The sequence below is a fragment of the Coccidioides posadasii genome, chromosome 3 (genome assembly GCF_018416015.2).
Source record: "Coccidioides posadasii str. Silveira chromosome 3, complete sequence".
Lineage (NCBI taxonomy): Eukaryota > Fungi > Ascomycota > Eurotiomycetes > Onygenales > Onygenaceae > Coccidioides > Coccidioides posadasii.
The window spans coordinates 1,619,825-1,641,439 of NC_089409.1; the positions used below are offsets into that span (position 1 = coordinate 1,619,825).

A 21,615-nucleotide genomic window follows, 5' to 3' on the forward strand; every position below is an offset into this window, starting at 1 on the left:
AGAACTACCAAAGTTTATCAGTTTACAGGTGATTTTCTCCTTAGACCACGCCAGTATGCAGTCCTCTGATCCAAGGAAAAAAAAGAACCACAACACCAGAACGCGCATCTTTTTTCTTCAAGTATGTCAAGCTCATTATATATGACTGATCATGGTTCCTATACACGTGAAGTCATGTATGGTGGGATTGAATGGGTCTGGTGCATCTCTGCTGTTTTTCAATGTAACCAGCTAATGAAGTACATCCTTGAGCTATATGGGGGCACCTGGGTGGGAATCCTGGCCATCGTGACCCTTTGGGTCAGGAACGAGGGAGCCGTTTGTCGCTTTCCAATCTTTCTTTGCACTTTGTGCAACATTCAAGATGTGAACCTGTGTCTCAGCAAGATTCGAAGAAACTGCTATTGGAGCTCAATGAAGCTGGTATATGTTATGCATGTGCTCTGTACAGTATAATGTGCATACAGCACATGTGTGAAACCGGTGACTCAAAAGGTAATGACTATTTGGATTTTTGTTGACACGCACTTCACACGTCCCTGTATGTCCCCATCCTATGTCCTAGGAAATCTTATATCCATATGATATAGTCTTTTGTTGATTGATAGGGGGAAAGGAAACACCAAACATTTGGTTTTGTCCTGACTATGTGTTCCAGTTATCATAGTCAACTTCGAGGTTTGTCTGATGACTTGAATGTTTTTCAACCCCAAGCGATCCACATCGCGGAGTTTGCTGACAGCCTGACACTCCGGATGTGGGGCCTTGCTCCAAGGAGATAACACAGGGCGCCACGTGGTGTAACATTCTGATAAGGTTCCATCATTGTCTAACCTCGCTACTTTCGCTTGGACGAAGAAGACGGAATGTCAGTGCGATTAAAATTCTATTTGCAGCTTGAGGTGCGCATACGGGGTCGGTGTTATGTCGAACCGAGGGATTTAAGGTGATAACCTTGAGCCTCCTTCCCCATGGCTCGACTTTATATTCGAGCAGAGAGAGAATAAAATGCCCAGGATCCAAAGAGACTGAGATAAGGTCCCATGTATGGTTACCCCAAGAAAATTAACTCGATTGCTGGTCGATCCGTTCAGAGATCTGGCCAGTTTCCATACGTCAGCTCTATGTTGGATCGCCTGCATCTCGCCGTGGGCTATCAAAAGCCTGAGACGATACAATGATTGTATGGTAGAGCCCATAGATCTTTTATGCAACTTACACTTCCAATCCGTTCTTCATTTATCTCCCTAGGAGAAGTCCAGCTGTGGTGCACGTCCATTCCTTGGATCTCCCTCCATACTCATATGGTTGACCTGTTGGTTCTGCTATTGTGTATTGGCCCATATCCACCTAATGATCACTGGCTGCCTAGGATGGGCTTATGGGTATAGCTAGATTGAATCTTTTACTGCTAGCCTAAGTACAATGTCAGAACACTATGAATAAACAGCATCGGTGTTAATGGAGGAGGACCCCAGTATTGGCGGAGGACCCGACTCTCTATATTTATTTTTATGGCACAGTCGGGACTCTTGGACGCAACAAGATGGGATCAATTTCCAGAGACTTGTGTCCTCGGGTTGGAAGTCTAGTGTTGCCAAATCTCGCAAATGGGTTATGTGTAATAAGACCATGAGATATCGCACGGCCTTTCGCCCGGAAAAAGTGTCACATGAATAACTTGAATACCAATCATGGTAGCATCACTTCACATCATCAGAGGATATTAGTAACTGCATCTTCATTCGCAACAGCATATGCTCTTGCTGTCTTGCTCAATAACAGCAATTAGGCATAATGTTAAGGTTTGTCAGAATGTGGGACAACTTCTATTGATTTCATCAGTGTCATATTTGGCGAGCAGCAGTAGAACACACTTTAGGGAAGTTGTTAAAAGGTTCATGGAGACATCTATCTGGTTGTTCATATTGTGTATAATGGAATTTCCATTACTCCTTGGCTATTTCAATGGGGGAAAGAAACCATTGGCAGCTAGTAAGCTTAACTGCTCGTAAAGACACACAGCTTTGGGTATAATTAAAATCACTCTTGCATGCAATTCCTGAAGCTCAATTCTCACAGAATGTGCAAATTGGCTGTGGATAGGGGGCACCATTGCCATATAATCTGTACCGAGTGTCAGGATCAATGGGGTTAAACATATCCCCAAGGTCTATGGAGTACATCATATATGTTTGATATTGTACTTCATCCTCTGTACCTATGGATGTAGGTGGGTACGTATGTATCTACTAATACATACAATCTTGATTGTTCCCCTCCCGCTAGCTAACAAAGAGAGGGCAAGTTTGTTGCATTGATTACTAGCCATACTCTGTTGCAGAGTAGGGCCTATCAGTTTTGGCGGGCATGATTCTTAGGCTTTTGGCAAAACTTCACCACGAACCAAGGTAGGGAGTACCCAGCCGGTTTGTCTTTGAAACAATTCGCTTGTCAACTAACATTGCAAGGCATCTTTTGGCACATGTGTGAAGCCGATAACCGGCTCAGCATAGGAGAGCCAAGCGAACAGCCTGAACCGAGTTCTGGACGATGAACAGCTTCTCCTGGCTGGCGCTTTTGAGACGGACTGGGGGCATTATTTTCATGCAATTGCTCCCACCAGCATTAAGCCGAGGAATCAGAGGTTGACTCACTATTGGATAATATCCATTTGTTATCCCATTGCGACCAGCTGATGTTCGGGTAAGGAATGATCATTTTCATATTAACATGTACACATCCGTAAGGCGGGTAATAAGAAAAACTAGGGGTTCTCTTTTTGATCAAAAATCTTCTGACGCAGGCTCAATGGAAAATGGGGAGGTTTCACTGACTACGGAGTATAAGCATTGCAAAGACAACTTAAAGGATGCAGGTCCAAGTCTTAACTTAAAATGCACTCTGAGTCCTTCACTTTTATGTGTGGAAAGTGTAGTCTGAGACGCGAGGATTGGTTGGGGAACAAGTTGTTTGACGTCTGTTTAACAATCACACCACATTCGCAGATTATGAGCACCTTACAGCTCCACTGCCTGTTTAATTTTACTTACTATATTTACATATTCTACTCTGTAAAAGTATTCTACTAGATCTTATTTACTATTTCTCTTTTAAAACATGTCAAAAGCTTAGACTGTGGTGACTCCAATCCAGAAGTTAAATCAGAGTCAACCCAGCAGTTCTGAATCTGTCAAGCTCAGAAACTTCAGATCAATGAAGATCCGAGCTAAGAAGTTGAAGGCTAACTACATGGAGACTAGTGTCTTGACAGATAACCATTATTTATGGCTAGATGTTCTGTAGATGATTTCTTTCTGCATTTTCCACTCCTCTGTAGGGAAGATGGTGGGTTAAAACAAGATTCACAAGTTAAAGTTGCACGTATCATAAAGCAGTCTCCCACCACACTCTAAGGCCTTTTTTTACGACATTCTTTTCATCTTGGTCTCCCTTTGCAAAACCAGCTAACCCAGGAATAGATACTTAATCAAGATGTGCCTTCTCCGCAATGTTTAACCTTTTAGTCTGTCGTAAATCACAACGGACTTTGGTAGGTTTAATTGGCAATACTACTGCTCGGGTCGAAGCCACTCACTCATGTATCAACCTTGGGAGAGAATGTCGAATAGGGCAAGCAAACGCTCCAAACTGGTATATCAATAATTTCTCCCCAGAATACCAGGTATTCGTCTTATCTTCACTACGAAGCCGTTAGAGAATGGAGCCGACGTGAAATTTCCAGCTATCAGGAGCCGTCTCTACGGTGAAAAACTCGTCCTTTCTGATAGGATACTATTACCTCTTGCTATGGAGAACAATGAATCTTCCGTCTTGATATTGCTTAAACTCAGGTTTACCATGTGGACACAAAAATATCGCATTGGGCTTTAAGTTTGGACCGGCTAATTTCTCGCCTGTTACAAAGTGGAGAGACCATAACGGACGGAAGGCGTAGCAGCGGCAAAGAAAGGAGTAGAGAATCCATGCACTCTACTCCGCAGCGCTCTTAAGATCGTATGTGCAGGATCGGCAGCAGAAGACAAGCTGGGAAACCTGCTCGACTGACCTCAGCGTTACAAGTGGTCTGGAAACCAAATATCTCGATATATCTATGGGGTATAATACAGTGCCCGTCATGACGTTGCAGAGGCTGATGGACAATGTCTTGAGAGGCTAACAAGGGAGGCTCTGGCTATTATCGCCTAAGCTCGATCCGGTAGCTTAAGGCTCAAGAATCAAAGGGTCAGCTCGGTAACCAGCTGAGCAATTGGAGGAGAAGCCATTTCTTCCCCTGTCCTCTAGCTTTGCCCAAAAAAAAAAAAAAAAAAAAAAAAGAAGAGGAAAAAGGGTACTTCATGCAGAGTACAGAGGAGAGCGACAGGTCCCAACATGCTGGTAGCCCTTCCCGTCCATATTTGCCAACGTCTGTCAATGGATAGCATGGACTCGCTACTGGATCGTGCCGCAAGGAATAATCGAGCTGCAGTTGGACTCAGTAGCCTCCGCTTTGGCTGTAATGAAACATAGCTGCTATTGGGTACCCTGGCTGGTTTCCCCAGGTTTTAGCTTACCTGGAGGTTCTTAGTCTCCTCGTACATTTCAGACGAAGAGTCTCTGAACTTCTACATCTGAATTTGAAATATGCCTCATTCCCATCCTCGCGTCTTGTCTTCCTTGCTCAGTGTGATTCAAAGAAAACATCGCCTGAGATGGGATGAAAAGCTACCTGGATGCGGAACCCTCCTCCAGAAGTCATTGCTTCCTGGCCAGAACCAAATTATGTCAATCCCGAGTTTCGAGGCCCTCAGTTGGCCATCGTCGGAATCGGGTTTCTTGTCTTATCGCTGATTATCGTCTCTCTCCGCATGTACGTGCGATTCTGGATGAGACGATAGGCAGGCTGGGATGATTGCTGCGTTGGTTAGTAGTCTTCATGCATGAAGTTCATCCCTTCTTTCGTCGCAGGTTCCAAGTGATGATCAACCTCGCATACTATATGAATTCCCTGGGGCATTGATGGTATCCTTGCTGAATAGAAATCTGCTTCCTAGCCCGTTTTGATTGGCACCACAATCCAGTGCATCGATTCTACTAAATATGGATGGGGTTAGTCTTGAGAAGTTGCTTGATTCATCGTTATTTTCTTAAAAATATGCGCTGAACTTTGCTTTTAGGAATCCACATCTGGGATAATAAAAAGGAATGGTACAGTCCATCTAGGCTTGTGAGTCTATCACTACTGGAAAGCATACGTAAATGCTGCATACTAACCGAAGTGTGTTCTAACAGGCAAGCTGGGTCAATCAGGTTGCTTATATCTTCCTTATGAACCTCATACGGACATCAATTTTGGTGTCTTATCTTCAATTCTTTACGACAAGAGGATATAGGGTCACAACGTGGTTTCTAATCGGTACTATGATATTTTGGTGGCTAGGTGTGTTTCATCATCGGTCCCTAACGATACGTGCCCTTTCAAATGCTAACAATAAATATCCAGCATATCTGATCGCTCTGTTTTCCAATTGCTTGTAAATGTACCAGGGCTCACTCCGGAAATGAAGCTCGCAGATTTTGATATCCTCGATTTCTCAAACTTTGTTCCTTTTCTTTTCTTTTTTTTTTGAGTGTCCTTAGGCCCTTCTGGGAGTATTGGGATACAAAGCTCACCTCAGTCTGCATTGATGAGTTTGGGAAATTCTTTTCCTCTGCAGTCACAAATCTGGTTCTCGATCTTTCGGTACTCGTACTGCCGATGCGGATTTTATGAGGTTTCCATCTTCCTGTCCAGGAGAGAACTGTGTTGATGTTTTTGATGAGCTTGGGATTGACGTATGTGACCCCTTTTCAATATGTTAACCTTCCTTACCCAATCCTCGCCAGATACTAACATCATGCCATGCAGCGCCTGCATTGCTTCTGCTGTCAAAACAGCTGAAATTTACAGGGCGATTCTCCTTACGTACGATATTCCGTGTGAGTGAAACGTCATACAATTTCTGTCTTCAATCGCTTGTTGACGAAGCTATCCAGGGAAGGGATATAATGTCTGGCTTATGTGTGCCGTCGAAATAAATCTAGCGATCATATCCCCATCAATACCTGTCCTTCGCCCATTGGTGCAAAAGTACTTTCCAAAACTGTCATTCAGACCTTACCAGAACATGTCCGGTAGAACGCCTAGCCAAGGAATGGATCGCAAGGGTGCGAGAGCGAGATATGTACCGGATAGTATTCAAAGACTTGATGAGCGTTATGGAAATGGGAGTTCTACAGAGGCCCTCAAGCTATCATCATCCCAAACGAGGATGGCACATATGCAGCTGGAAACATCCCATTCGGTATTAAATAATAATTGATCATGATGGGTCCTATTTATTCGTCCTTCTTCAGTATTTGGAGGGGGATTGGTTTCATTCGAAGCATTCATGCCTAGTGACTAAATTTTCCAGCTCTCTTTTTCCTGATAATAGTCCCTCCCTAGGCTCGGTACCAGAAAGGCAAAGGATGTTTCTATTGGAGCGCAGAGTTTGGAGGCTAGCGCTCAGCAGTTCTCTAATATGTCTGAGAGTCGTCTTGGGGCATCGACCCTGTATTTCTTCCTCCAGTCAACAGCTTGCCATGCATTACATTTTCCTCTGACTTTGCAGATTGCATTAGCTAGAAGACAAGACTAATATGTATTTCCCCAGTTTTCAAGGAAGGAAATCCATATTTTACCCTGTGCTCAAGTACATATTTGAAAGTGAAAGAGCTAGATAAATCCGAGCGTTCACAACACCACAGTCACTTCAACACAAGTTTAGCTCCCAATCAGCATCACATTTGGTAGGATATTTCCTCTGGGTTTGGAATTCTCACTATTATACTCCCTAAGATGGTGCATATGTTCCTTTGCTCTTGTAGGAAGCAAGGGCCTATTGAATGCTCTGCTTTTAGTCCGCCTTTGTCCCCTAGCCATTGCGTCCAGAAGTCGATTAACTAGCGTCAGGTGATTCTTGCGACCACCCCGGCCGACGCACCACAGTTATTACACTAAGGCGCCAGCTCGTCGCAACCTCTGACTTGCCGGTTCATATCCAAGTAGAAAGACAACTAAACAATGCTTTCAGGTGGGTATTCCTTAAGTTTCTTTTATTCTAACTATACAAGTATTAGCTACTCTTGCACTCATGACGTTCCTCCGGGTTGCAAGGTTAGCTTACACGAGTGCTGGGTTGCCATACCGAACTTCAATTTTCGGATGAACTTGATAAAGCGGACTGACACTCGTTTCAGATGCAGATGTGGAAGTGCTTGAGGCTGTCGCAAAAGATGGCACAATGGATTAGTACGGCCCAAACCCTTGAGACATCCCCGGTTCTTGCTGACCCGCCGCGTTCTGAAGCGAGAAATGGCCTGGCCTCCTAGAACTTTTCCTTGATCAATTACACCATGTATGGGCCTCATATATCAGAAGCGGACTCAAATTACTGATATTTTGCTCTAGATTATCCGCCATGAGTTCCCGATTCCAAGATTCCGCTCCAATTCTTTCGAGACGATTACAACGATTCCCATTCATTCCACCTACGCGTCGCAAGACCCAAGTTCACAATCACACAGCAACAAAGAAAATGCACCCCCTTCACAGTTTCAGTCGCCGCCTCGTCGGCCACCGGTTCCTCCTTTCTCCCCTCCTGCCACTAGCATGCGGATTCCTGATTCGCAGTCCCAGTCCAGCCCTTCGGAAACCGACTTACCCCATCCCCTTCAATTCCTACTTTCTTCAATTGAATCAACTCTAAGACAAAGTTTTTCCTCGAAACCACCACATACAATCCAGCGCCTTGCGGAACTCCTTCTGCGGCCTTCGCGGCACTACCGAACACTCCCTGCCTACCTTCGGGCCGTAGACAGAGTAGTATCGGTGTCTAGCGGAGCGGATATATTTCCACTTCCGGTTGCTGTTCCCCCTGGTGTAATAATCGACAGCGCACTTGCGAATGGACTTAACGGCACGACGACAAGTCTTTCTCTATTCAATGACAGTTCTTTGGGAAGCGACGAATCCTTGGGCGGTGCGCTCCTTACTCCAATCCCGTGGCTTAGCAATCCCACCTCACCTCCCGCCAGCGAGGATGTTCTTACCCAGCCGAGTTCTAGTGACGATTCGATAGGCGCGGGTACCTCTGCCCCAAGCGAGCCTAGTTCTCAGGAACAGTACTTATCCCCGGAGACAGAAGGACCCAACACCACGGGAATTCAAGAGGTTCCTGAAGATGAAATGATTCCGCATGCTCGCGGGCCTTCTACTATAGGCGTGGAGGACATGGGACTACAAGATGGAAAAGACGTGCAGATGACTCTCACAATAGACGAATCGGAAGTCACGGTAGCGCAAGACTCTCAAGCAACTTCTGAAGAAAGTGAAAGCAAGGAAGATCCATCTACTGGCCTTGAAGAAGATGGTGATGGAGAGATTGTTATCGATGATATCCCTCCCAGTTCAATGACCCAAAATGATACTCCAAATGATACAACCTCCAGTGAAGCAAATACGGCTGAACCTCGGGCAGGAGGTCGTGCCGAGAATAATACCGATGAGACAGCTCATGACATTACTAAGTAAATGAGATGAATTGGCGAACCGGTTTCTGCATTCATTGCAAGTGTGTCATGTATACTCGGCGTTGGCTCCTCTTTTCTAGTATGTTTTTGTTTTTGTTTTGTCATAGGTAGCTGGAGGGTGGAGTGGTACGGAGTATCTGGAGTAACGAATGTGCGTGGGCAATCAGACTGGTTAGTAGGTTTAATTTTTAAGGTTGAAAGTAGAAGATTTATGTCTTCTAAATATACATCCTTCTGCCCTGATGCTGAGATTCATTAAATGGGATAGTTGGAGGTGATGTCACATGACAGCGTGATTCATCCGCGTCTCCGCGCGAAGGCAACAGACCTCATGTCAGTTAGCACGACGGCTTCTGCGCTAGAGCTATGACTTCTTTGTTTTCTGGGTGATAGAGCTCGTGGTAACTGAACTGCAAAGATGTAAGTGTATCTCTTTGTCAAGTTTAACTCTCGACTAACTCGCCGTTCTTTAGGTGTAAGTTTCGCAGTCGCATCGATCCCCATCGCATCCACTAATCTCCGCTTTAGCGAAGATCGACAAGCTTTCAATACTCGGGTTTGTGCATGGACTTGTGACGATACAGGCCCAATATCGGTAGACAGTCTGCTAACTTGTTTGCTTTACCTAGCGTTCGCTCGTTCGATAACACGCGCAGCGAGACGATTCAGTTCCATACCCCATTAACATTGATTGTTGGATACAATGGATCAGGAAAGACTGTATGTGGGGTTAATAGGGACAATGTAAGGGACGGGTCGTTAACTCCATGTATAGACAATTATCGAATGCCTCAAATACGCAACAACGGGAGAACTTCCACCTAATAGCAAAGGTGGCGCGTTTATTCATGACCCGAAGGTAGAATTTCGCAAATCCCGGGAGATCCTTTATACTGAGATATATTTTAAATAGTTATGTCACGAAAAGGAAGTTTTGGCCCAAGTGAAACTGGCATTCAAGTCTACGTCCGGCGCACGGATGGTAGTCACCCGCAGTTTACAGCTCACGGTGAAGAAAACGACGAGGCAACAGAAAACGCTAGAAGGGCAGTTGCTGATGACGAAAGAGGGCGAGCGGACTTCTATATCCTCTCGAGTTGCCGAGTTAGACCAGATTATGCCCCAATATCTAGGCGTTTCTAGGGCAATTCTTGACAATGTGATTTTTTGCCATCAGGATGAGAGTTTGTGGCCCCTGAGCGAGCCGTCTGTACTAAAGAAAAAATTTGACGAAATTTTCGAGGCGCAAAAATACACCAAGGCGATTGATAATATTAAGGCTTTGAGGAAAAAACAGAATGAGGAATTGGCTAAGTATAAGATTATGGAACAGTATGCGAAGGAGGATAAGGACAAAGCTGATAGGGTAAGGCATGATCTGCGATGGAACTACGCTATGGGTACTGACTCTTCGTAGGCGGAGAAGAGGTCCATTCAACTTCAAGAAGAGATCGAAGCACTTCGAGCGGAGAGCCATGAACTGTCCAAAGAGATGAAAAAGGCTGCAGATCTTGCTGACAAGGCTTGGAAAGAGTCCGAAAGCTACGCTGAGATTCTGGGTGCGTTGGAGGGAAAACGCATCGAAGTAAAAAGTATCCAAACTAGCATCGACAATCTGAAGCAGCATCTTGTGGAGGTAGATGAGTCTGAGGAGTGGCTTGAATCCACATTAGAGCAGTTCGGGTCTCGGCAGGCAGAGTATCGAGAGCAAGAAGAGTCCCTGAAAGAGAAGTATGTGGACTTAAAAGAGAATATAGAGCGGAATCGGCATCAATTGGGCCTCAAACAGGCTGAGTATGGGAAGCATGAGAATGACAAAGCTCAGTTTGAAAGGCAAGTGGAAAGACGTGGCAAGTTGATCAGGGATATCGCCCGACAAAATAATTTACGTGGGTTTGAAGGCGATCTTGATGAGATGGAAATCAATGAATTTATGCAGAGGCTGCAGAAACTTTCTAGGGACCGGAATCAAACTCTCGACAGAGCAAAGCGAGAGGCCCAAGTGGAATTACGCGAAGTGCAAAGCCTGCTGAATCGGCTAAGTCAGCGAAAGTCGGCCCTTCAGGAGGGGAAGAATGCGGCTAGGAATCAAATATCTCAAAATGATAAAGAAGCCGATTCTTACCAGCATCGCCTCAACGAAATAGAGATAGACGAAGGGAAGCTAGCAATTTTAGAGTCACGAATAGAAGAAACCGAAGGGTGTCTGCAGCAAGCAAAGGACAAAGCGAAGACTGCGTCGTGGGAAAAGGATCTTCAGACCAAGAACGCAGAGCTTCGCTCGTTAGAAGAGGAAAGCTCTTTATTAAACGCGGAATTGATTGAGGGAACTAAAAAGGCAGGAGACCTTGCCCGCCTGGATCACCTCAAAAAGGAGCTTAAAGATAGGGAGCGCAGCCTGGAAACGATGGCAGGCGCCCACGGTGACAGGATATCCCAGCTCATAAGCCAAGCATGGAACCCTTCGAATATCGAACAAGAATTCCAGTCGGTTTTGAATGACGCCACTGTTTCTTTGACCAAGGCCCAGCGTGACAGAGACGGGGCAAGCAAAGAATTGGAGTACATTGAAGTGACAATGAAAAACGCACGCAAGTCCCTCCAGCAGCACAAGCAAGAATTGGACGACTGTGTTCAGAGGATTCGCGAAGCCATCGATGATGAACCAGAAGAATATCCCGACGTTGTCAAGCAGAAGCAATCGTCGCTCGAAATGGCAAAAAAAGATGTTGACCAGTACGCAGGCTTAGGGGAGTATTTGGGCAAGTGTCTTGAAGCAGCAAGACAGAAAAAAGTCTGTCGGACTTGTGGAAGAGGTTTCAAAACGGAAAAAGAATTCCATGATTTCAGCCTGAAGCTTGAAAATCTTCTGAAGAAGGCAACGATGAACGCAGAAGATGAGAATGTTGTGCAGTTGGAAGAAGACCTTGAGATTGCCAGGAACGCGCAGACGTATTACGATACCTGGGTTCGTCTCTCTAATACAACTATCCCTGAAGCAGAGAAGGAAATAAGTCGGCTTGAATTGGAACGAGAAGAATTACTGGTAAAGGTGGAGGATCATGATGCGATTGTCAGTGAGAAAGGCGAATCGAAAAGGGATATTGAATCTTTATCGAAAACCATTACCACTATTGCGAAGTATGAGGGTGAAATCAAGACCCTCAAAGTTCAGATCCAAGATCTCTCTACTAAGCAGCAACAGCCGGGAAGCTCGCGAACGTTGGAAGAAATTCAAGACACGATCGCAACAATTGGAGAAGGATGTCGTGAGTTGAAGAGAGCCATAGCGAAAATCACAAACGAACGGGACCAGTCGAGAACCGAAATCACTGAATTGGAGCTTCAACTCCGTGACGTACGTAGCGAGCTCGATAACGCCAGATTCCAGCTGGATAAGAAGGCGTCGATTGAAGCTCGATTGGAAGAGTATCGCAATCTCAATACAAAGCAGCGCGAGAGCATTGAGAAGGCAGACCATGATATAGAAAGCCTTGTCCCAGAGGTTTCGAAGGCGCAAGCCAAGTTCGACGATATTAATGCTCGTGCAGAGCAAAAGGAGAGAGAGCTTCAACAAGAAGTATCTAGTCTGAGCGATAGTTTGCACCAACTTGATCTTGCAAGTGAGGATATTGTTTCCTACAATGATAGGGGAGGCCCACGTCAACTGGAAAGAAGCAAACGTGAGGTAGAGAATATCACAAAGGAAATTGAGCAATTGGAAGCGGAGCAGGGATCGCTTACGAGACAGCTCAATGCTGTTTCGGCTCGATTGCAGGATAGTGAAAACACAAAACGGCAATATTCGGATAATCTTCGATATAGACGGGAAATGAGAGCGTTAGGGGAAGTTAAGGCAGAAATAGCGCGATTGGAGGCACAAAATGCTGAAGTCGACCGCGCTCGATTCAAAGAGGAATCAGACCGCCGGACACGAGAATATAACTTCCTTTCTGCGACACAAGCCAGCAAGATGGGCGAAATGAAGTCGAAGGATAACCAGCTCTTGCAGCTACTCGCGGATTGGAACACAGACTACAAAGATGCAGCATTTAAATTCAAGGAAGCCCATATTAAAGTGGAAACCACGAAGGCTGCGGTGGAAGACCTTGGACGATATGGCGGTGCTTTAGACAAAGCTATCATGAAATACCACAGCTTAAAGATGGAGGAGATTAACCGCATCATCGAGGAACTCTGGCAAAAAACTTACCGAGGCACGGATGTTGACACGATTCTCATTCGGTCTGATAATGAGAACGCTAAGGGCAACCGTTCATATAATTATCGCGTCGTCATGGTCAAGCAAGATGCCGAAATGGACATGCGAGGTCGCTGTAGTGCGGGCCAAAAAGTGCTTGCTAGTATTATCATCCGCCTCGCTCTGGCAGAATGTTTTGGCGTGAATTGCGGCTTGATTGCGCTGGATGAGCCCACGACCAACCTTGACCGAGACAACATTCGGTCTCTGGCGGAGTCACTGCATGATATCATTCGGGCTAGACAGCAGCAGGCGAACTTTCAGCTTATTGTTATCACACACGATGAGGAGTTCCTAAGACATATGCAATGTGGCGATTTCAGTGATTATTATTATCGGGTATCGAGAAGCGACAAGCAGAAATCGATTATCGAGAGGCAATCTATTGCTGAGGTGAGAATTCTTCACTACCCTGTTGCATGATACAGGCTAATCTTTTTCCGTTTTAGGTTTTGTAAATGTCGGGCTTACAGCATTTTTGATGGTTTTATTGAGGAATATTGAAACTTCCTGGCCTGGGTTTGCATTTTGGTGGAATTTTATGGAATGGTTACGATAGCTCAAAGAATGGCGGCGAACATGTTAGTTAGTTGTTCATGATGACAAATTTTTATATTGCTAAAATCCAAAATGCCTCAAAGTTAAACTGATGATTTGGGTAGTTAAGTCATGATAACATGTTTTCTAGAGCCCAGACATAGAGTTGTTGAGGATTGATAGCCAGTCATATAGCTATTGGAATACAGGAACTATACAAGGATAAAATATACACATGTATTAATGCAGCAGCTGGACCATACATTTGCTAGATGTGCCAAAATAAAAGCCTCCGTGACTTTATTCTCCTAATTCGCCTCCTTCATCGTTCGCTTCATCATCAACCAATGGAACAAACCTAAAATCCACGAAGCTGACATTTTCGAGAGTACCTGGGACCTGCTGTGTCTTGGTTGACCCATGGGGGTCCGACACCGCTTCTCCAAGTTCAATCATAAACTGAATACTCAACACGCCTTGACTATCCCCACGAATACTAACTTTGCTCGCTGCGGCCATAGCACGCAGTGCTTTTCGGACAAGCGCAAACCGGTAGCTCTGACGCACCCTGGCTCTTGACGAAGGCGGATGAACTAGAAATGTCTCTGCTACCGAAGGAGCCAGCTTGCCTCGTTTTGGCTGCCTGGAACTTCCATTATCATCCAGGGACTTGTATGAGGGATCAGCGAGAGCATCCGGTTCTTTGTCAATTGAGAATTCAACAGTTGATTCGCCGAATGGGCCACCGGAGGCAGAAAGTGCAAAATAGGGGGCCTTCTTCGGAGAAGCGGTTATCGTCAAGACGGACGGGTTGGTAGAATCTAGTTCCATAATAGCATTGTGCAACCAAAGAGAGCGCATGATAATCTTGAACAGGATGGCATCTCGTTGAAGGGGAATATCAACATCTTCTGAAGACTCAAATTCCGGATTATCAGGCTCGTAAGTTGTCAATTCACATGTCGTAGTAACGCCAGCTTCGCTAAGGGTAATGCACAATGGAGATCCAGGTCTCAGGTAGCTTATGGTGCAGGTACGGTTAAGAAGCAAAGCCGGTGTGGAGAAAGCATTAGATGCTGGGCCAGTTATCGGGTTTGATATCGGGTTAGAGTGTGGAGGAGCATCGCTCAACCCGAAGATCTGAAGAGTCTCAATTAGAGCAGTAAGCGAAATTAGAAATCGTGGATATGCTGCAGTATCTAATTCCTCCTCGACAACGTCTGTATCGGTAGCCACACCATTGTCGCTAGGTACAGGATTAAAAACATAATTGGCGAACAGCGTTTTATCCAGAAACGCGAGACCTTGCATGACCCTCCCATCTTCGGCAGAGAAGCGTATGCCTTGTGGGGTGATTTGAATTGCGGCTTTCGAGGCAAAGCCAATGCATCGTAATATAAGGTAGAGATGATGGGTGAAATTGGAAACGGCAGAAAAGATTGGTGCGCCATTGGTGTCCATTGCGGTGAAAGCTAAATCATTAAATACGCAAGGAGAGAGGGACCAGCCGTTTCTTCGCGAAAAGGAAGAGGAAATCGAACGCGTCCTATACGCGATCGCGACCCGGATTTGTTATCAAGCCAACTATGAAGGGAAACGGCGAGTAGGCTTATACGTAAACCCCGACTGCGCAAATCATGAAGACAGCCCCGAACCTGTATGGGTTAGAATCGTGCTGTTCCGAACATTCAGGGGAGGTAATACTGACCCAAACGCGAGCGAAGCAGGCACACCGTATAGGGGGATACTCAGAAGAGATCGATCTGGCGCAATTAGTAGGGGAACCTCATATCCCTGGTACTAGGACATACTTAAGCCGAAAAGCCCGGTGAGAACAAGACCTATGAGAACCATTTAGCAAACTGCAGGCTAGATATCTGGAGTAGCTGGGCATTCTAACCTGCCAATAAAAGGGTAGATGCAACGAAGAACTGATTATCCTTCGAAACAAGTGGATAGAAAGGGTTCTCGGCCGCAGCAACCCACGCGTCTTCAAGAGACATTTGTACGAGCTTCGGGGCGTATATCAATGCAAAAAAGGTCCGGAGTGCAAGACAAAAGATTGCCCAAAAGTCACAATTGGTATTCGGAGAGACAAAGTGATGATTTCCAAGCGGATTATATGATAGTATGCCTTTCTTCAGTTGCGCGGAGAGCACGCTTCAATGGTGCTCTGGACAAGATTGGCCTTCGCCAGGTGTTCACTTCGGATGGAACTGCCACAAGAGCTGTCCGGATTTACTTATGTCCGAAGGACGAGGATAAACTATTTACCGACTCCGACAGCGATATCATACTTACCCTTTCTGGAAACCGCGACGTCCAGATTGGTTTAGGACGTCGCGACTTGCGCCCTCCCGCTTCTGGAAAGTTTGTATGCATGGTTATGCGCCATGGCGCCGATTACGGCTGACCGTAAGCTATTCTTTCTGCCGACTGCACCGGCATCATGGCGGTACTGACCCGCGCAGGTAGCAAGCGCAAAGCGACCGACGAGCCGAGCACGCCAGATTCGAAGCAAAAGGTCAAAAAGGCCCGGACTGAGTCCCCAGGCTCTGAGATTAAGGTTGGAATTGTGATAGTTCTCAAAGTGTGTGCCCATTTCTAACACTAACTCGCAGGATGACTCTGCCAGCAAGCCCACGCTCAAGATCGTCCCATTCGCCGAGAAGGTAAGAGGAGCGGGAACATACCGCGTTTATGTTGAAATATTGCTGATGGAACCTCCGGTGCAGCCGGCAGTGCTGGAAGAACGACGCGGTGATATAGAGTTCCGAGTGGTTAACAACGACGGGTCCAGAGAGAGCTTCATCATCCTCACAGGTCTCAAGTGTATATTCCAGAAGCAGTTGCCGAAGATGCCGAAAGACTATATTGCGCGACTGGTATACGATAGGACCCATTTATCCATGGCTATTGTTAAACACCCATTGGAGGTAGTTGGGTACGCAGCCGCTCCGCTTCCTAGAGTTATCGGGGGACCCCCCACTGATTTTGTGCAGAGGGATTACATACCGGCCCTTCAAAGGGCGAAGGTTTGCAGAGATTGTGTTTTGCGCCATATCTTCCGACCAACAAGTCAAAGGTTATGGTGCTCACTTAATGTCTCACCTGAAGGTAATCGTTTTCCCTTAATCTTTCATGCTAATCAAGACTAAGCATGACCGGGCAGGACTACGTGAAAGCTACTTCTGAGGTGATGCATTTCCTAACATACGCCGATAATTATGCCATCGGATACTTCAAGAAGCAAGGTTTCACAAAAGAGATCAGCTTGGACAAGTCAATTTGGATGGGTTATATCAAGGATTACGAAGGCGGCACCATCATGCAGTGCACCATGATCCCAAAGATCCGGTATCTCGAATCTGGTCGCATGCTTTTAAAGCAAAAGGAGGCTGTTCACGCCAAAATCCGGGCCTTTAGCAAGTCCCATATTATCCACGCTCCACCCAAGGAGTGGAGAAACGGGGTCTGCGAGATTGACCCTCTCAGCATTCCTGCCATAAAAGAGTCTGGATGGTCTCCTGATATGGATGAGCTGGCCCGCCAGCCACGACATGGCCCTAATTACAATCAACTTTTACATCTACTCAACGATATGCAGAATCACAGCGCAGCTTGGCCCTTCGCACAGCCGGTGAATCGGGACGAAGTCCCCGACTACTATGAAGTGATCAAGGAGCCGATGGATCTGTCAACCATGGAAGAGAAACATGAAAAGGATCTGTACCCTGCTCCGCAAGATTTCATTAAGGACGCTATGTTGATTTTCGATAACTGCCGGCGTTATAATAACGAGAATACACCCTATGCCAAGAGCGCGAACAAACTGGAAAAATTTATGTGGCAGCAGATAAAAAATATCCCAGAGTGGTCGGTAAGTGCTCTGCGATCGGCTTTGAACTGCTTTTCGGTTTTTTGGCAGTTGCTGATCCTGCCTGTCCTCCTAGCATCTGGCGGAGGGTCATTGACCCAGTCTGGAGACTGCACTCAGCAGAATAACACAAGGGTTATTTTATGTTTTTTGCAGTGAGCGCTGGTTTTGTGGTTTTAATGATTTCACAGCGGGTGAGTTTGGAGTCCTGGAAGGGATTCTGGGGGGCGTTGGAACGGAAGGACTTCTTCCTCATTTTGCAATTGGTGGTATATTGGTGCATGCTATGAGTAACAATTGTAACCCGCCCACATATTTACATGGATAACAATGTAATCTTGTCAAACCTCAAAGGCAATGCCACAGTTCCCGCACAGTTTCTCCTTTTCCCGTCAGTAGTATTTTCGGCGTCGGAATAACAATGTCGCGAATGTGTACAGTGATTAAACAAGTCGACGAATTGCGGCCCAGCGCCCAGCAACGACCTCTCCGAATCTCCATCCCTTTCGAAGCCCCCGTTTCACTGCCGTCTCGCAACAGTTTGACCATTCTTTCGGGTCGTCTCTTTTTGAATATTAGCAAGAGTACTTCTTTCGATTAGTATTGTGACTAATCTGCTCTTTTTCCTTCATTATATCGCGGTTGACATGAGCGGTCGGAAGAGTACCTAACCCGTCACCGAGAGATTGGGGGCTGAATCCGACTTCTTGACCCGGTCTTTTACTTTTGCTGCATCCTAAATTGGAGCATACACGTTCTTTAAGATATAATCGTCTTCAGAATTACCCAGCGTCGTTTCCCCACGATAAAATGGCGTCCTCGTCGTCAATCCAGGAAGAAGAACATCGCAACCGACTCCCTACGCTCCTTGAAGTCCTTAGTCGAAGAACGTTGGCCCCTGTTGACCTCTTCTCGTTTTACATTTACATGAGAGATCAACAATGTTCCGTGGATTATCTAGATTTTTGGTGAGTTTCTCATTTTCGCCCAAAATGTTGATGGAATTGGCCGACTGACCCTGCGTTAGGCTTGATGTATCTCAACATATGTCCCTATGTCGCCACTATGTCCGCGAACTGCGTCGCTCCGTGCTCCTTGAGACTCCTGAACCTGAAAAATTGGACTCTGAGTCGCCGGGTCTCGCACCCAACGGTGGTGGACCTTCGGGACCTGGTTACCCATTTGACGGTCTTGGCCATGATAACGATCAGAGATTGTCGGCGTTCCTGAGGTCCGAAGGACGACCATCTATGTACTCTGCTCGAAGCAGCATGGACTCTGGCCGGTCAGGGCGTCGATTTTCTTCTGTTGATCGACCGCGACGCGTGAGTGATATGTTCCCACAACAACATCACAATAATTCGAACGGCTCACCGGGACACACGGTCGCACGATCTGATATTCGGGCAAGCGCTGTGAGAATTCTGTATACATACCTCCTCCCGGGATCGGAACGGGAGGTTGTTCTTCCAGATACCATCGTTGGGGATATTGTGCACATGATTGAACAGGAGGGGAGAGATGACCCAGAGGTTTTTGATACTGCAAAAGACTATGTCTTCCAGGCAATGGAAAGAGATGCTTTCCCTGGGTTCTTACAGGCGAAAGCGCTAGGAAATCTTGTGCCACCAAGCATCCTAGCCCGGCTTGTCCTCGCCTTGACAAGCTTGGGGGGAGGGTTTTGGGGTGCATTTTATGTTGTGCTGACGGATCAGCCACGACACGTACGATGCTGGGTATAAACAACCCTCCTCAACTACCTTTCTTCGGAAATACATGTTGCTAATTGTGCATGTCCCAGGTAATTCTACCTTTCATCGTGGGGGCCTATTTCCTGGCATCCTATCAATACAGGATGGATCCCATCCTTGCATTTATCGGCTTCAGCGAATATACATTTATGAATTGGACCTCAGTTCGTGAACCATACGTTCGCTCATTGCTCCTCAAAAGAGCCTTTGTGTCTCTTGCATTCGCCACCTTCATTGCCGTCGCACTGTGCGTTCTGTTCATTTTTGTCCCTGGGACAAGGCTTTAGCCAGTGGGCTTCCCATGATGCCTGATAAATTCCCTTTCAGCATATCCCCTCGATATTCCTATTGATTTTCTTTGACAGCTGCAAAATGGAGATAACCAGGATTCGGGTGCTGCTAGCATTGGTGTATGGTGTTCTTATATCGCTTGAGGTTTTGTTTTGTCTCGTGATTCCTGCTTTACGATATTTCTATGGCCTTAATCCCCTTTCATTCCAATTTTACACACCCAAGATACCCCCCTTTAAGAGTGCTTGCCCTTTGGCTCTCTTAAACATGTTTATTACTTTGAGGGACAGTTCTGGGCGTGTTCAGCAAGCCTTGTAGACGCCAACGTGGCTACACTAAGTACAGTACAATAGCAATAATGTTGCATGAACGCTCATGTTTTTGTATTGAACCTCATTTGTTTCGATCTAATAACTGTGTTTGATTAAGCGTTAGAAAGGCCTTCTCATCACAGCGTATAGCCAATGCAGCTCATTAGTTATCCTATGGTCTACCTTGGACCCCCGACGCTCTCTTCGCATTCCTCATTAAAGGCCCTGAATCATCGCCATCGATGCCCTCATCAACATCCATCTCCGAACCCACCCTACCAGGAGGACCGTTCCGCTGCCCAAAATCGCTTGCTGCATTAAAGCGTTTGTTCCCGCCGCCAAATCCAAACTTGCGTCCACCTTTACCGGATCCGTCTTTCGACGGACGAAAAGAGCGTTTTGAGCCAGCACCTCCGACGTCATTGCCCCCAGCACTCCCGTCGTCGTCGCCCTCCCAGCCACTGAGACTGCGCTCAACACGGTGGGCATGGATTTGGGCCTGTAGATGCCTTCTTTCCGCATCGGCGCGTATCTTGGCGATCTCAGCTTCAATTCCGCCAATGACATCTTGACAACGGCCCTGCCATTCGGTGAGGATTGATATCATTGTGTTTACGGTTTGAGGGCGAACGTCGCGAAGAGGGGCGATGGAGTTGACTTTGATGATCGGTGGGGAGGTGGTTGGGGAGAGACGGGCGGATATCAGGGATAAATAGATGGCTTCTCTAACAAGGGTTTCAAGTTCGGCAGGCGTGGAAAGGGAGAGGGATTCCATGACTATTGAGTAAGTGAGGGGATTGTGTGTCTCTGCGAGGGTGAGGAGCGAAAGAAGACGAAGTTTCTGAATTTGTGCCGTGTTTAGAGTGGGTAGGTTGGGAGTTGCTGTAGGTAATGATCAGCTCGTGTTTAAGCCAACTGCGGGAGGTCTTTCAGGCGAAAGAACTCACATTTGTATTCCTGCCATGTTCCCCATGCAAATATCTCTAGCAGCGTCAGGGAGGATCGATATTTTTCGGGCGTTTCAGGAGACCTAAGTGATTGTATAGCGGGAGTATCCAAGAGCTCTGCGAAGAAGAAGGTGCTCGGGGCGGATGTGGCATTGGTGATGAGGGTTGCCAAAAAGAGGGGCGAAGGTGATTGGTTGGAGGTCGCAATATGAATGAATGGCTGGATAGCTTCAAGAGCCCTGTTGTGTATTTGCTCCATGTTTGCAAACTGGGGTGGCCGAGATACTCCCCGCCCCAGCTGGTGGTGATAGACTTGATAGTGATGTTTGGGTGAATACGGGGTACGAGAGGGAGCAATCAACTGTCGAGCTTGTTAGCAATAGAAAAGATCCAAGGCTATCGCCAAAGAGGCAACGGAACGGCACCCACTAGGCCTCTACCCGACCGGAGCCCTGAACGTGCCGCTGTCTTCCTGTAAGCACCATTCGCTCCGCGACGATGACGATGATCTGTTGGTGTTTGCTGACTTTGCATCACGCCTTAGTTAGTTAGTTACATAAGCGGATCGGCACGCTATCCCGCACCCACACTAACGTCTTTTCCCTCCGCATCGGAGTACCTGCGGCGATGCGCCGGACGAATCGGACGGCCTCGCTGTTATTTTTGTCAGCTTTCCGCCTCTTCCACGAACCGCAAAACGGCACGCTGGTGTTGAAACAGCTGTTTTGACAGAGTTTTATCCGGTTGCAGGTTGCGCCGCCGAATCAGCATTGCCTCCCGGGGTTTCAGCTGAGCGTTGGCTACTTAACCCTGCAGAGGGAAGAGTTGAAAGAGTTAACGTCACATTGACCACACGATCCCTCCACCATTTCTCGGCCGCTTCCGTATACTATAACACTTTCTCTAATAACCCCTCCCATTCTTTACTTCTTCAGGAGCTGGCCTTCTTTTTTCGCTCGTTGCGATGTGCGAGATCTTATCAACCCTATAATTTCTCCGAAGACTGTCATCCCCGTCCCTTCCTAGG

The 21,615-nt window shown here is 46.6% G+C and overlaps 7 protein-coding genes across 7 annotated transcripts; 4 read left to right on the forward strand and 3 right to left on the reverse strand.

Annotated features, from left to right (window-relative positions):
• Nucleotides 1–5,809: 5,809 nt before the first annotated feature.
• Nucleotides 5,810–8,819, forward strand: D8B26_005479 (uncharacterized protein; the record flags this gene model as incomplete). Its single annotated transcript, XM_066124887.1, has 8 exons — nucleotides 5,810–5,835; nucleotides 5,909–5,979; nucleotides 6,037–6,344; nucleotides 6,477–6,595; nucleotides 6,910–6,941; nucleotides 7,282–7,333; nucleotides 7,391–7,439; nucleotides 7,493–8,819. 8 exons carry the CDS (start codon nucleotides 5,810–5,812, stop codon nucleotides 8,612–8,614), a joined length of 1,779 nt encoding a protein of 592 aa, XP_065980968.1. The 3' UTR covers nucleotides 8,615–8,819.
• Nucleotides 8,820–9,544: 725 nt separating this feature from the next.
• Nucleotides 9,545–13,511, forward strand: RAD50 (DNA repair protein rad50). Its single transcript, XM_003066394.2, has 3 exons — nucleotides 9,545–9,979; nucleotides 10,031–13,267; nucleotides 13,324–13,511. The coding sequence occupies exons 1-3, from the start codon at nucleotides 9,593–9,595 to the stop codon at nucleotides 13,330–13,332; spliced, it is 3,633 nt and encodes a 1,210-aa protein (XP_003066440.2). The 5' UTR covers nucleotides 9,545–9,592; the 3' UTR covers nucleotides 13,333–13,511.
• Nucleotides 13,512–13,656: 145 nt separating this feature from the next.
• On the reverse strand, nucleotides 13,657–14,872 carry RAD1_1 (ssDNA endodeoxyribonuclease; the record flags this gene model as incomplete). The annotated part of the gene is made up of 1 exon (XM_066124888.1): nucleotides 13,657–14,872. The coding sequence occupies one exon, from the start codon at nucleotides 14,870–14,872 to the stop codon at nucleotides 13,712–13,714; it is 1,161 nt and encodes a 386-aa protein (XP_065980969.1). The 3' UTR covers nucleotides 13,657–13,711.
• Nucleotides 14,873–15,020: 148 nt separating this feature from the next.
• RAD1_2 (ssDNA endodeoxyribonuclease) lies at nucleotides 15,021–15,414 on the reverse strand (the record flags this gene model as incomplete). Its single annotated transcript, XM_066124889.1, has 4 exons — nucleotides 15,021–15,066; nucleotides 15,120–15,174; nucleotides 15,223–15,252; nucleotides 15,312–15,414. The coding sequence occupies 4 exons, from the start codon at nucleotides 15,412–15,414 to the stop codon at nucleotides 15,021–15,023; spliced, it is 234 nt and encodes a 77-aa protein (XP_065980970.1).
• Nucleotides 15,415–15,768: 354 nt separating this feature from the next.
• GCN5 (histone acetyltransferase) lies at nucleotides 15,769–17,660 on the forward strand. The gene is made up of 7 exons (XM_066124890.1): nucleotides 15,769–15,826; nucleotides 15,883–15,977; nucleotides 16,033–16,083; nucleotides 16,147–16,355; nucleotides 16,414–16,528; nucleotides 16,584–17,291; nucleotides 17,365–17,660. Exons 1-7 carry the CDS (start codon nucleotides 15,805–15,807, stop codon nucleotides 17,383–17,385), a joined length of 1,221 nt encoding a protein of 406 aa, XP_065980971.1. The 5' UTR covers nucleotides 15,769–15,804; the 3' UTR covers nucleotides 17,386–17,660.
• Nucleotides 17,661–17,834: 174 nt separating this feature from the next.
• On the forward strand, nucleotides 17,835–19,597 carry RAX1 (Bud site selection protein, Revert to axial protein 1). Its single transcript, XM_003066391.2, has 3 exons — nucleotides 17,835–18,256; nucleotides 18,316–19,024; nucleotides 19,090–19,597. Exons 1-3 carry the CDS (start codon nucleotides 18,099–18,101, stop codon nucleotides 19,324–19,326), a joined length of 1,104 nt encoding a protein of 367 aa, XP_003066437.1. The 5' UTR covers nucleotides 17,835–18,098; the 3' UTR covers nucleotides 19,327–19,597.
• A 108-nt stretch (nucleotides 19,598–19,705) lies between these two features.
• D8B26_005485 (uncharacterized protein) lies at nucleotides 19,706–21,359 on the reverse strand (the record flags this gene model as incomplete). The annotated part of the gene is made up of 4 exons (XM_066124891.1): nucleotides 19,706–20,523; nucleotides 20,589–20,949; nucleotides 21,018–21,114; nucleotides 21,280–21,359. 4 exons carry the CDS (start codon nucleotides 21,357–21,359, stop codon nucleotides 19,814–19,816), a joined length of 1,248 nt encoding a protein of 415 aa, XP_065980972.1. The 3' UTR covers nucleotides 19,706–19,813.
• Between the last annotated feature and the right edge of the window lie 256 nt (nucleotides 21,360–21,615).